This window comes from Haliotis asinina, chromosome 11 (genome assembly GCF_037392515.1).
Source record: "Haliotis asinina isolate JCU_RB_2024 chromosome 11, JCU_Hal_asi_v2, whole genome shotgun sequence".
Classification (NCBI taxonomy): domain Eukaryota; kingdom Metazoa; phylum Mollusca; class Gastropoda; order Lepetellida; family Haliotidae; genus Haliotis; species Haliotis asinina.
This window is the reverse complement of record NC_090290.1, coordinates 19986011-19999307: the sequence shown is the minus strand read 5'-3', so window position 1 is coordinate 19999307 and position 13297 is coordinate 19986011. Positions and strand designations below refer to the sequence as shown.

General features: G+C 40.3%; 1 protein-coding gene across 2 annotated transcripts; it reads right to left on the bottom strand.

Annotated features, from left to right (window-relative positions):
• Nucleotides 1-248: 248 nt before the first annotated feature.
• Nucleotides 249-12834, bottom strand: LOC137256241 (glycoprotein-N-acetylgalactosamine 3-beta-galactosyltransferase 1-like). 2 transcript variants are annotated; one of them, XM_067793965.1, is made up of 4 exons: nt 12627-12834; nt 6154-6386; nt 1878-2524; nt 249-1296 (listed from the first exon to the last, which is right to left on the bottom strand). In XM_067793965.1, the coding sequence occupies exons 2-4, from the start codon at nt 6338-6340 to the stop codon at nt 1177-1179; spliced, it is 954 nt and encodes a 317-aa protein (XP_067650066.1). In that variant the 5' UTR covers nt 6341-6386; nt 12627-12834; the 3' UTR covers nt 249-1176. The 2 variants fall into 2 exon arrangements, with proteins under 2 accessions (XP_067650066.1, XP_067650067.1); XM_067793966.1 differs by having other exon boundaries at nt 12580-12785.
• Nucleotides 12835-13297: the final 463 nt, after the last annotated feature.

Below are 13297 nucleotides of genomic sequence, written 5' to 3'. Positions count from 1 at the left end.
TCTTTGCTATGCCAATGTACAATACTTCATAGATGGATCCAGAAAGGCGTGCGTGCGTGAGAGAGGATGATGAGGCAGCCTAATGATTAAAGCGTTTGCTCGTCATGCTGTAAGACCCGGTTATGTTTCATTGTGTGAAGCCCATTTCTGGTGTCCATCGACGTAATATTGCTATACCGATACTCACTCATTCACTCACTCATGGTGGCGTTACATATGTGTATACCACTTCTGCAATAAGAACAATGTGAACCATCATAATTTATTCACCCACATGATTTACAGGATTTATACAGATCTACAAATATGAATACATTATTTTGACAATAATAACGAGTGAAGGGGAATGGCAGATTTTCTTCCCAGATTTATATTAATTACGTAATTCCCGCTAGTGAATTACATAACTAAGACCACGATAGATAATCTGTGATTTCCCGTGACGAGTTAGCTACTGGTTTTGCTACCCATGTCAGTTTCCGATCTAAAAACACTAAAATGAAAAAGAATCCTTATATCTCCACGTGTTGATTGGCTGTTCTACTTTCTGAAACAGCATATCAACGTTCACCAAAATGTGTAACCTCATTAAGGACCTACTGCCCTGTGTATTTCCGATATGGATAATAAAATAAAGAAATGAATTACATGCATAGAAACCAGACAATGCATTTAAAAGTGTTCATACTTTCACCAAACAGAACAAGCAATATGTTGCTTATGAGGCAAGTAACTTCAACATGCCGAAGTGTGTAACTGCTCCACAGCATGGAATGGATACAGGGTGGTGTGAGATGGTAATGTGACTGTCATGAATAAACACATGTTTGTGTTGCATACTGTTCCTCCAGACACGGGAAATGAGAGTACAGATCAGAAGATTAGATCCGTGAAATCCCGGGTAAAATTTGATCTGCAATAACCTATGCAAGGAGAGTATAGAGATCGGGTGATCAGGCTCGCTGACTTGATTGATACGTGTCATCATGTCCCAATTGCGTTAATCGATGTTCAACAACCGTCAAAGGAGATATTGTATCCTTAATCTCTGTGGTCCCAACAACATAGAAGTGTGACAAGTGGTTATTGATATCATAAATTTCCTGTATTCCTCTGACAAGTGAGTCAGAGAGGGCTAGATGGTGGAGAGTGTGACCCAACCTCCCTTCGGCGATATCAAACCTTTCCCTCCCCGCTAGCGTGTTTCACATGGTATATATAGAACTCGAGAGCCAGCATCTCCTTTCCACGGACGTAATGAAACGTAATGGGAAAATTACTGATGTTTCCGGCGCCCTGAAACAAAAAAACAAAAACGTTTGAATTTTAGTTATCCAAATTTACTATATTTCCGTTAATGTGTCATAACACGCAGTTTTGGTAGACGTAAAATGTCTATGTTTCACGAACACATTTTGTCATCTAGTACTTCGATCGACTGTTTCTTTGCAGAAGAAGGTGAAAAAAATATCTGCATATGCCACAGTAACGCGTCTTATTTGAAAAATAAATTAACTTCTACAGTAAACTCATACTGGTACAAGAACCACACTACCGTTCCATAAGAACCAGTTTACCATTAAGTTGTTATGACCTCTGTGGTAAACTATGAAATGAGCAGAAGGTAAAAGGGACCCATGAAGGTCCCGGGGTACAATAGGCCTTCAGCAACCCATGCTTGCCATGTCATCGGTTCCCAGTTGCGAGATCGATGCTCATTTTGTTGATCACAGGATTGTCTGGTCCAGACTCGATTATTTACAAACCGCCGCCTATAGCTGGAATAGTGCTGAGTGCGGCGTAAAACTAAACTCACTCACTCAGAAAGTAAAACGTGTAAAATGTAGCAGAAAAATATGAAAAAAGACGCCACTTACTGATCTTGCTCCATGCACTGTATGGGCCTTCACCCATTCTGGATATGCGCCTTCCATGTGTGTCAAAGGATGATACGCATGAAATGTAGTCTTCCCTTCCTCGTCCAATGATCTGCCAACCTTCCCACCAAGTTTTGCAAGGCATTTGCCGAACTCTGCGTCTTCGGCTCCGCCATCTTGGGAACACACGTTATTTCCCATTTTGCCGAACCTTCTCAAAGCCTCATAGCTCAACACATAACCGGCACCTCCGCTGTTGTATCCCTCCGGTATGAAATGCTTGAAATGGTTTCCAAAATATACTGCTTCATCTTTGTTTTGTTTAGATAAAAAGTATTTCAAGTTGTCCACCAAGACATACGTATCGTCGTCCGCCTTAAGAAACCAGTCCGCTTCTGTCAAGTGGTTGGCATAAATATGTCGGAAAGCCTGCATAGTCTTAGCCGTAAGGTGTTCTCTTCCTTCGGGTACGTTAAGACCAATGGTAGGGAAGGATTCATCAGTAGTCGAGCTGTAGAAAAGAAGTTTATCGCATCGTTTTCCCCACGACTCCTTGACATATTGAGCTTTGGTCTTCAAATTCTTTGGCGCAGTCATTATCCAGCACAAGACTCGGGTTTTGTTGATATCACGCCACTTTCCCAGATCTGAAAAAGGTGATCACCGAGGTTAACAAAACTGTCCTCATCAAAAGCAGGTCATTCCAACCATAAGAGATTGTTGTCTGCGCGACCATTAATCATTACATATTATATGAGATATGCTGTTATTTTGCAACCATTGCCTGTGACTGTCAATAATATAGCAGGAATTTATTGGAGCAGTTACCTTAGCTCGATGAAAAAACAAGATACAGGGTTTGTTTTGTTCAGGTGTTCGGCACACACATTTTCTTTGAAAATGAGTAGTTAATTATCCTTAGTTTACAGTCATTTCTGGAAATAAGTACTTTTAATTACATGTAAATTAAAATATAACGTAGCACTGGGATTCAAGTGAAAGAGTTTGTTCTCAGCAATATCCCAGTGAGTGAGTGAGTGAGTTTAGTTTTACGCCGCACTCAGCAATATTCCAGCTATATGGCGGCGGTCTGTAAATAATCGAGTCTGGACCAGACAATCCAGTGATCAACAACATGAGCATCGATCTGCGCAACTGGGAACCGATGACATGTGTCAACCAAGTCAGCGATCCTGACCACCCGATCCCGTTAGTCGCCTCTTACTACAAGCATTGTTGCCTTTTATGGCAAGCCTGGGTTGCTGAAGGCCTATTCTACCCCAGGACCTTCACGGGTCGCATTATCCCAGATATATGGCGACGGTCTGTAAATAATCGAGTGTAGGCCAGAAAATCCAGTCATCAACAGCATGAGCACCAATCTACATCTTGGGATCTTGGGATGCGATGACATGATGCCACCCGGTCCAGCCAATCTGATCACCCGATTCCATCAGTCGCCGCTTACGGCAAACATAGGACACTGAAGATCAAATCTAACACGAATCATCACGGGTCTGGATGATTGGTAGTTGGCGTAGTTGGCGGTGGGTTAGTCTAGTGGTTAAACCATTCGCTCCTCACGGCGAGGGTTCGGGTCGATACGCCTCCTGGGCGCAATGTGTGAAACCAGTATTTCGCGTATTTCATGAAACAAATTGTAACACATTCAACTGGAATCGACCAACAAGAAACGTCGTCTCATGGACTGAGGTTTAAGTGTACGCGTCTATGGTAAACAACTCTCTCCAGATGTGGCCATAGTCAATAGCAATTCATTGCACTGTTGGCATTGATACACCACTGCCACAAGTTGATTACAAAGTCGATGATTCTGAGGCTGCCAGATTTCAGATCAGCTTTGTTTGACAAAGAAATGAACTGTAAAATACCTCAAGTAAAATTACAATGAATAGCTTTGCTGTACTGAAAAGAATAACGTCAATAAACGCGTTGTAACAGCTTGAACCGAACCGTTTGTATCTGAATTATCTGGACGAAGTGGTACCTTTACGAATGGTCATGCAACCAGTCAATCTTTACTGTGAAAACAATTAGGTCACATGCAACGTAAAACACCACTTTGCAGATTCTGATACCTTTCGGTATGCACTTACCGAAACAAATCATCAAAAATGCCAACTCAAACTATAAAGTTGAAAAACCGCAATGACAAAAAAAGCCCGCGAAATCGGGCTGGGAGTTAGAGTGGTTTCAACAGCTGTGCTGTGTTGCGCGCATAACGCATTTGCAGTGAATAGGTTCGCGGAGCTTGAAACAGTATGCATGGTCGGGGTATGAGGTCGTGAGCAGTAGTTTAATTTTGGTTGTGTACACAAACACGTAAATAATCTACACGTTACATAAAAAAAAAACTTGATTGATTGATTGTGGTAAGCAGCGTCTCTCACAGAGAAAGCTGAATGTCTGATTTATTGACACATATATGTCTGTCTGCCTGTTTGACAATATGCAATACACAGCTTCAGTCTTTGACCACATGCCATTTGAACTTAACACCTACAAACAAAATAAATTGATTTATGATTCCGGGTAAGACATTGTAAAGGTCTCAAGCAGTCGAGAGTGAGTGAGTTGTGAGTGAGTGAGTGAGTGAGTGAGTGAGTGTACATATATACACAAAGTCAAATTTCAAGTACAAATAAAAATGAATTTCTTTATGTAACATAACATACCATCTTAACATAATATATTGATTTATGTCTCTTGCACCCGAGTCCTCTCTCTGCCACATTAAATAATTAGGCAGGTATGAAACTTGTACATATGACATGTTTTTATGTCTATGGGTTGCAATAAAACTACATTTATTTTTCTCGGAGGACTAGATCTGACGGAAACTGGTGCAAACACTTGTCAGTTTCAAGTCCTGCTTTGTACTTGGACGAATGACAGTTTCCAGCCACGCAGTAGTTCACCATCTCTACTGAGATGATTTTGGATTAGACCGAACGCAAATTCAGAGAACATGTATTTAAAAAAACCAACATCTCTACGTACATTCTTTATGGATAACAACTTCTTCTGGTGTGTACGATTTTGTTTGATAACGAGAGCCTCGTTTCGAGGGAAGTAAGCCCAAGTACAAAATATTGCACTTTTGACTCGCGACTGTACGCTTATAATTTTGTTTTCCTTACAAGCAGCAATATTTATTATATGTCATGAATAAGTGATAGTTGTGTTTTAATTTTGTTTGATTTTTTGTTGCATGTGACCTCTAAGGAGACCGGTGTAATTATCTCATCTTAATCTTACAGTGGCTGTCTTAGCTGTCTAAACCGGCACTCACCGGGACTGAAGTAATAGTCCGGTGTAGACAATGTGCTGGATTGTAGAGCAGATGATAAATGTACAAGCCATGGACGGGACTGCGATTTTATGCCGGTCTTGAAAACTTGCTGAATTGGACAAAACGTTACAACATTCAAGGTCATAATAAAGCTTTAATGTTGGGAGTGAGTGAATGTGTTTTTACGCTGCTTTTAACAATATTCCCGCAATATCACGGCGGGGGACACCGGACAAATGTGCTGCACACATTGTACCCATGTGGGGAGTCGAAGACAGATCTTCGTCTTGACTAGCGGACGCTAACCACTAGGCTACCCACCGACCTGCTTTCATGTTGGACAAAGGGTGGCAGACATTTCCAATTTAGACGTATTACTGACAAGAAGTGCACTATCAAGTGCAGTTTCTGACTTTTACGCGTATCATATAGTGTTTTTTTCAGGTGGAAACTGACTTGTCCGTGCCATGTGTTTGACATGGACTCTGATTGGGACACTGTACGACTCAAAATCACATGTTTAAGACATAGTTGGAGTCTCGATACCGCTTTTCAGTTAAACTTCTAATCGTGAAGATCCGTGCTAGAATTTTGTCTTCAACAACCCATGCTTGTTAGAGACCTCAAACGGGACCGGAAAGTCAGACTAGCTAACTTGCTTAACACATATCATCGTACCCCAATTGCGTAGATCATTGCTGTGATGTTTATAACTTAATTGTACGTTACGGACACGATATTTTTAATTACCAGCAGTCATATAGCTGGACTATTGCTGGGTGCTAGTAAGTCATGATTTACATCTCTTTAATATTATCTCGGCAATTTCTCGCAATTTCAGAGATATCACAGCGAAAGACACACGAATATGACAATAACCAATATGCTAGTATGTGTTATCCGTAGGTGGTTAACAGATGCGGAATGTAGGGAGGGGACTGTCAATTATCTCAAACTGGTTACCATGGTTATTAGATTTTGGGATGTTTCGGTTACCACTTCCGACATGTCGTAAATTAACGTCATCCGGGCAATCTTGTTGGACCTTGATCCTCGTCTGTGACTGCACGACGGGGTTGCTGAGAAACAGATAGGAGAAAATCAGACCGCAACCAAAGCCGCAAAGAAGGTGGATGGTGGAGTATTTCATCTGAGACGACTGTGCGGCTATCGATCTACTTCATCATTTTGTGTGTCTGAAATATAATGAAGTATAAACTGGTTAGGTTAATGAATGTGAACCTTTCCGCAACAAAACTGTCTATCTCAAGGACATTTTATTCTATTTTTGAAAGATTACATTTGACATCATTACTTACACGGATTCCGGATTAGACATTGTTAAGGTCTCAAGCAGTCGAGAGTGAGTGAGTTTTACGTCGCAAATAGAGACGAGACCAAGTTTACATACATACACAAAGTCAAATTTCAAGTAAAACTTAAGATGAATTTCTTTGTTTAAAATAACATACCATCTTAACATAATGTTATTTACAGTTTAAATCACCAAACTGAAAGACAGACAAACATGCGTATTCCCATATTATTCATTAACTGTCCAGAGAAGATACATATCTCCTTAAATCCGTGACAAGTGTAGGTGAAAGCGCGTCCAGTCTCTTAAATGACACAAAATGAAGGGAGTGGAGAAGTGTTTCATATGAACTACAAACCACAATACAGCATCGAAACCGGATTTGTTAAAACACTTTTAACCGGACTATCGCGTCCTGTCTCTGCCACATTTTGTAATTAGGCAGGTGCGATATTTGTACATATGACATGTTTTTATGTCTACGGGTTGCAAACAAACTACACCCATATGATGACTGGATCTGACGGAAACTGGTGCAAACACTTGTCAGTTTCAAGTCCTGCTTTGTACATGGACGAATGGCCGTTTCCAGCCACGCAGTAGTTCACCAACCCTACTGACATGATTTTGAATTGGATCGAACGCAAATTCAGAGAACATGTATTTACAAATCCAAACATCTCTACATACATTCTTTATGGATAACAGATCCTTATAGGGTACATGTTTTGGGTTGACAACGGTATAAAAATCAATACAGAAACGACGCAACAAGTACAATGAAAGAAGTTGTTATCCATAAAGAACCTTACTTTCTTGAGACTCGCCATGCTTCTAAAATGCCCATCAAATAGATCATCTTTCTGTATAAACAATGAGCCCTCAGCATATCAGAAAATGAACCAGCCAATCGGAAGGTCGTAAGGCGTCGTTACACTTGAATGCACATCCGCCTGCTATGACTGGGTTCGGTCTCCCAGGGGCTTCGTTACTAGGGAAGTAAGTCCAAGTAGAAAATATAGCACTTTTGAATCGCGATTGCATGTTTATAAATATGTTTATTTGTTTTTTTTTAACAGTGTATGTTATATGTCATGTATAAGTGATAATTATGTTTTAGTCATGTTTGATTTTATTGATTGCAAGCGACCTTTACGAATGTACAATGTATGCGAATAGAGAACAACCCGCCTAATGGTTAAAGCATTCACTAAAAACACGGGTTCGATTACCCACGTGGGCACAATGTTTGACAGCCGTTATGGTGTTGCGATGTTGCTGGAATGTTACTAATAGCAGCGTGAAACTCGCACACCTTCTTTTAACTGTAGAAAACGGTCGATAAGTGGCTCCCATGGAGTACGTTAACTTCAAAACGAGAACTGATGTTTATGCACACCCCTGTAGTTTATTGATTTGGGTAATCACTCCACTCGGGCGGTGTGGTAGCCTAGAGGCTGAAACGTTTATCTCGTGACGCTGAAGACCCGTGCTCTATTTCCCATATGGGTATTACATTCTAAATTCATTTCGCTAAAACCCGCCCCAGCATTGTTCAAGCTATATAGCGGGAGTCAATAATCAGTCAGGTCAGAACCAGACATTCCAGTGATCAACATCACGATATACGCTATTTGGATTCACTGACATGTGTCAGCCAGGTCAGCGAGGAAGACCACCCGATCCTGTTAGTCGAGTCTCGCGTGTACATGGGCTACTGTAGACCAAGTCAAACCCGAAGCTTTACGGGTGCTATCCTCATTATAGCATTAGACACTATAGTAAACGGGAAGAAATGTTTACACGAATTGTATAACACCACGGGTGTCGTGCTCTCTGCCGTCTTCCAGCCATAACATTGCATCGCAAGTTTGCAAGTACCGGGAAGGCAACGCTCATTGAACCCAGAAGCGTCACGATTTTAGCTTTCCGTTCCGGGTCATGAACCACACTGTCCCTGACCACAAACCCGAACAGACTGTCCTCTATTTACCTACACCCTACACTGGTGTTGGTTGATTACTGTTGAAAAAACACATCAAAGATTTACTCAAACGCCAAAATAAAAGCATTACATTCCCATGGATCCCCAGCCACACAAACGTACACCTGGTAATTACACAGCGCGCAGCCAAACTTGCAACAACCTACATATCACCTAATATTAACTTTCACACATCCAAAACAGGAATCAAACAACTCATTAAATCCAACATACAACATATAAACTTTCAACATCGCATCAACACCAATAAATCCACATGAGTCAAATCTATAATACAATCACCAAACACTAATATCCCCACTTACTGTAGCATTAACCACATTGACACGGCCACAAACAGATTCATTACAGGCATCACCAACTTAAACCACACCCTATACAAACAAAACATACATACAGACTTTCTATTCTCCTATTCTCGGTTCATAACGAGAAAGTAACGTCATTAGGTGTAAGAAAGAGGAAAAATTGCTTTTCCAAGATGGTTAAGACTCACAAATATTCGCTACACTGCAACATTTTGATAATTCACAGACTTGGGCCACTTCCTACTTACCGGTCAGTGATGTAAACAACCGCTAATTAAGTATCACGTATCGGTGACCTCGGCAGAAAATGTGTTTACCGCGAGAACAGAATAGACCGTCTGTATGTATGTTTTGTTTGTATATGGTGTGGTTTAAGTTGGTGTAATGAGTCTGTTTATGGCCGTGTCAATGCGTTTAATGCTAGAGTAAGTGGGGATATTAGTGTTGGGTGATTTTATTATAGATTTGACTCACGTGGGTTTATTGGTGTTGATGCGATGTTGCGAGCCAGCTAGCCCCAATCAGCCATACTCTATACTACCGTTACCAATAGCGCTCATCTTCTATTGCCAAATTGCTTTCAATTATCCACTTCACTCCACGACACGCTAGCTCCCCTGCCCCTGCCTCAACCCGTTAAAACATAAATAAATTGTCGCAAACCCTCAGTTAAGGTCAAGACCACCATACTCCGCCAGCCTCGCGCCCTACCGCAAGCAACCGCTATAAATCACATCTCCGACAACCGCTATATATCACATCTCCGGCCTCTTCCCTAACATCCCACTAACCACTTTTATGAGTGATTGAGTTTAGTTTTACACCGCAATATTCCAGTTATATGGCTGCGGTCTGTATATAATCGAGCCTGGGCAAGAAAATCCAGTGATCAACAACATGGGCATCGATCTGCGCAATTGGGAACCAATGACATGTGTCAACCAAGTCAGCGAGCCTGACCACCCGATCCCGTTAGTCGCCTCTTACGACAAGCATAGTCGCCTTTTATGGCAAGCATGGATTGCTCAAGGTCTATTCTATCCCGGGACCTTCACGGGTTTCACTTTCATGACATGTAATAAACTCCGTCCTGTAATTCAGTGTGTCTGGTAAACTTATATTTAATCGATAATGTAATGTAGGTTTTATGTAATTTGTGTTTATTCAGATCGTTACGTGAAAATTATTCATGCTACTGTGGATAATAAGTAAAACATACACTTAAAACAGTATTTTGGAAATGCTGGCCATACTAGGGGCAAATATAACAGTTAATATCAGTTTTTGACACTTAGGACAAGAAGCATGCGGAAAAGAAAAGTTATATTTATATATAAAATTGACTCCTAGTTGATCGCATAGGACGACAAATAGGATACGCTTATATAAAAGTATGTAATTCAAATAAGATCCCTACTTTCAAAACGTATATGCAAACAAAGGCAACATTATTTTCACACAGTGTATGATGTTTCCCAGTAAGTAGAATGTATATTCTGTTACACAATAAGTAAAATGCATACTTTGATATTTAGAGTAAAATGTATATTTGTATACAAATAAGGTAACATTATGTACACAAGGCAGAACATGCACGATGTTACACAGTAAATTGAAAGTATATTGTGTTATTGTGTTATACATTAAGTGAAATGTATAACTTTGACATTTAGTGTCAAATGTATATTTATATAATTGTATACAAAGAAGGTAACATTACATACACAAAGGGGAAGATACTAGAGGATATCAAAACATAGTTAGCCTCACCAGGATAGAGATATAAATGCAGCTGTTTTTACGTTTTATTGTTCTACCTAATATCTGTGAACCTCCAGCAAATTGGATTGCTGTGAACCAGCCTCACGACCCCCCTTTCGTTTGACTTTCGTAACAAATCTGTGTAACCCTTCAAAAAACGCAAAGTCTGTAATAAATGCATCAGAAACTTCAGGAAACAAAACATTTTGCTTGTTTGAGGTAAGTAGAAGTCCGCTAGAATCAAACGTAAAGTATTTAGAAAAATATATAACTACAATCGCTTGTTAAAGTGATTCCCCCGTCATGTTTACTGAAACAGTTTCTTTTGGAGACACTACTTAACCCCCTTCCAGATGACGTCATCATTAGGAGATAATTGATCCTAATGTTTTCACTATTCTTACAGAATGCCAAACGGTTAAACTAAATCCATTTAGGACAGACAAGTATCTGCTGGCAAAACATTGTAAACAATAACAGTTTCAATATCTGGACACCATGTTTGTGAAAGATCCAAGTGGAGTGTTCTTAAAGCAGCCCAGGTCTAAATCTATACCAAGCAAATTTGTGGCTGTTAATTATGACAGGAATACATCCAATACCATTCTGGTTTTATATGATATTATGCCATTGTCCAAGAGGTACCAAAAGACATATTTTTGCAGTTATTTTTCAAATATTGTACAACGATGATGACACATGTCTTGTGAACCACATTACCCACATATGTAAAATGTTGGATATGGCTTTGCTGATGATAAAATTGAAACTTTACGAACACTGGACGTCGACAATATTGTTTGACATCCTCTCGTTGCATACCCTTGTCTGTCCAGAAATCTGAACGCCTACGTTTGATGTTTTAACATATGGTAAATTTCAAAGGCATGCAACAAATGGCGATTTCTTTCATTGTATAGCTTATAGTTTGGTAAAATAAACGTGAAATGGGATTTTGTCAACATGGTAGCTTTAAGCAAACTGTATGTTTTGAGAAAAATGAACTAAAAATAGTTTATAGTTGCTTTATTTGCTCAACCATACTATTCTTCTTGAAAGGATACTAAAATTACCCCTCCCCCAAATATATATATTGAAGGATGCATGTTTATCTCATAATTACGCACAGTGGGTACCTGGTATGTTGTAATAGATGCAACTAGATGCAGTGAATCCAACTAAGGTTGCATAAAAATAATAAATATTTCTCGAGCTCGTTTTTTTCTTCAAAAGTGACGAGGTCTGTAGGACTTTTTTTTAAAATATTGATTGAAAAAAAGGGACGAGGGAGGAACACATTTATATTTTTCAGACAGAAATACAGCTTGGAAAGTCTGGACCAGACAATCTAGTGATCATCAGCATGAATATCTACGCAGTTAGGATACGAAAACATGTGTCAACCAAGAGTGCATATCCGATCCCGTTTTTCACCTCTTACGGCAAGCATGCGTTACTGAAGATTCATTCTAAGCCGGATCTTCACGAAAAAGGTTGAACTGTACGTATTGAAACCCGGCATCACAAACAAACATACACCGGCTTAGTGTATAATCACTCCTAAGTGAAGCGGGGTGCGGCACATCTTTGTCACTCTTAAAAGTTTCACAAACTTTTTAACCGTCTCTATTTCAGTTATGTGTAAATGATGTAATTCATTTACGGAAGAAAAATCCTTAGACTAGCTTTACGTATCCGCTTTCAAGCAAATCCAGCTGGAGACGTGATAATCAGTAGCAGGCTCACTCAAGCGGGACAAAAGCTGTGCGTTCGACATCAAATAAAAATATACATATGGTGACGACGATAAAACAATCCTCGCATTCAAACCTGATATGCTGTACACACAGGATGGATACTAATTCATTAAGCATTAACAGGGAAAACTGTATAATTTAAGCAATGCCCTGGTCCGTGAAGTTTATGTAGGTGTAAACATTTTGTTCAGGTAAATATTTTCTCTGCGAACCCCGAGAAACAATCGTGTGAGGAAAACTTACTATCCACAAGTCCGGTTCTCTGTTAACACGATGAAAGACGAGCATACCTGATCGTCTGTGTCAAGAAAACATCGTTGGCATGTGGTGTCGTTGTTTGAAGGATATGGACATGACTTCAGTCTGCTGTTACTCCAGACATGTCGTGTCTTCATTTCTCAGACTCGACTGACAAGGGCCGCCATCTTGACAGCGTGCTGTCCGGGTGTAAAAATGCACCCCGCTTTAAAGCCCCTGAATAGGCGTACCCGCTGAACTGGAGATATTGGGATCTTATGATAAAAGAGGTCACAGCTGTGAGCGGCGCAGCATACTTTGAACTTTCAAAAATTGCTGGGTGTACAGTGGCATATGTGTGTGTGTGAGTGTGTGTATGTGTGTGGAGAGAGAGAGAGAGAGAGAGAGAGAGAGAGTGAGAGGTACAGGTTTTGCATGCACCGTTGCGTCTTCCACAGATGAATAGAGGTGGAGAGGTTAGATGTGATATCTCTCTCTCCCACTCTCTCTCCCTGCACCAGTGAATGTGTGTGTAAGACGTTGTATACCCTCAAACAGCACATCTACTGTTCCTCTCCTTCTGTCTGTCTGTCTGTCTGTCTGAATCTCTCTCTATGACTTCGTATGTGCATGTCATAAGCCACTGTTAGCAGAAAACGGAACGACTACCTCTCTGTCCTTCTCTGTCTCTCTCTGTGATATTCAGTTTTGTGTGTGTAAGACA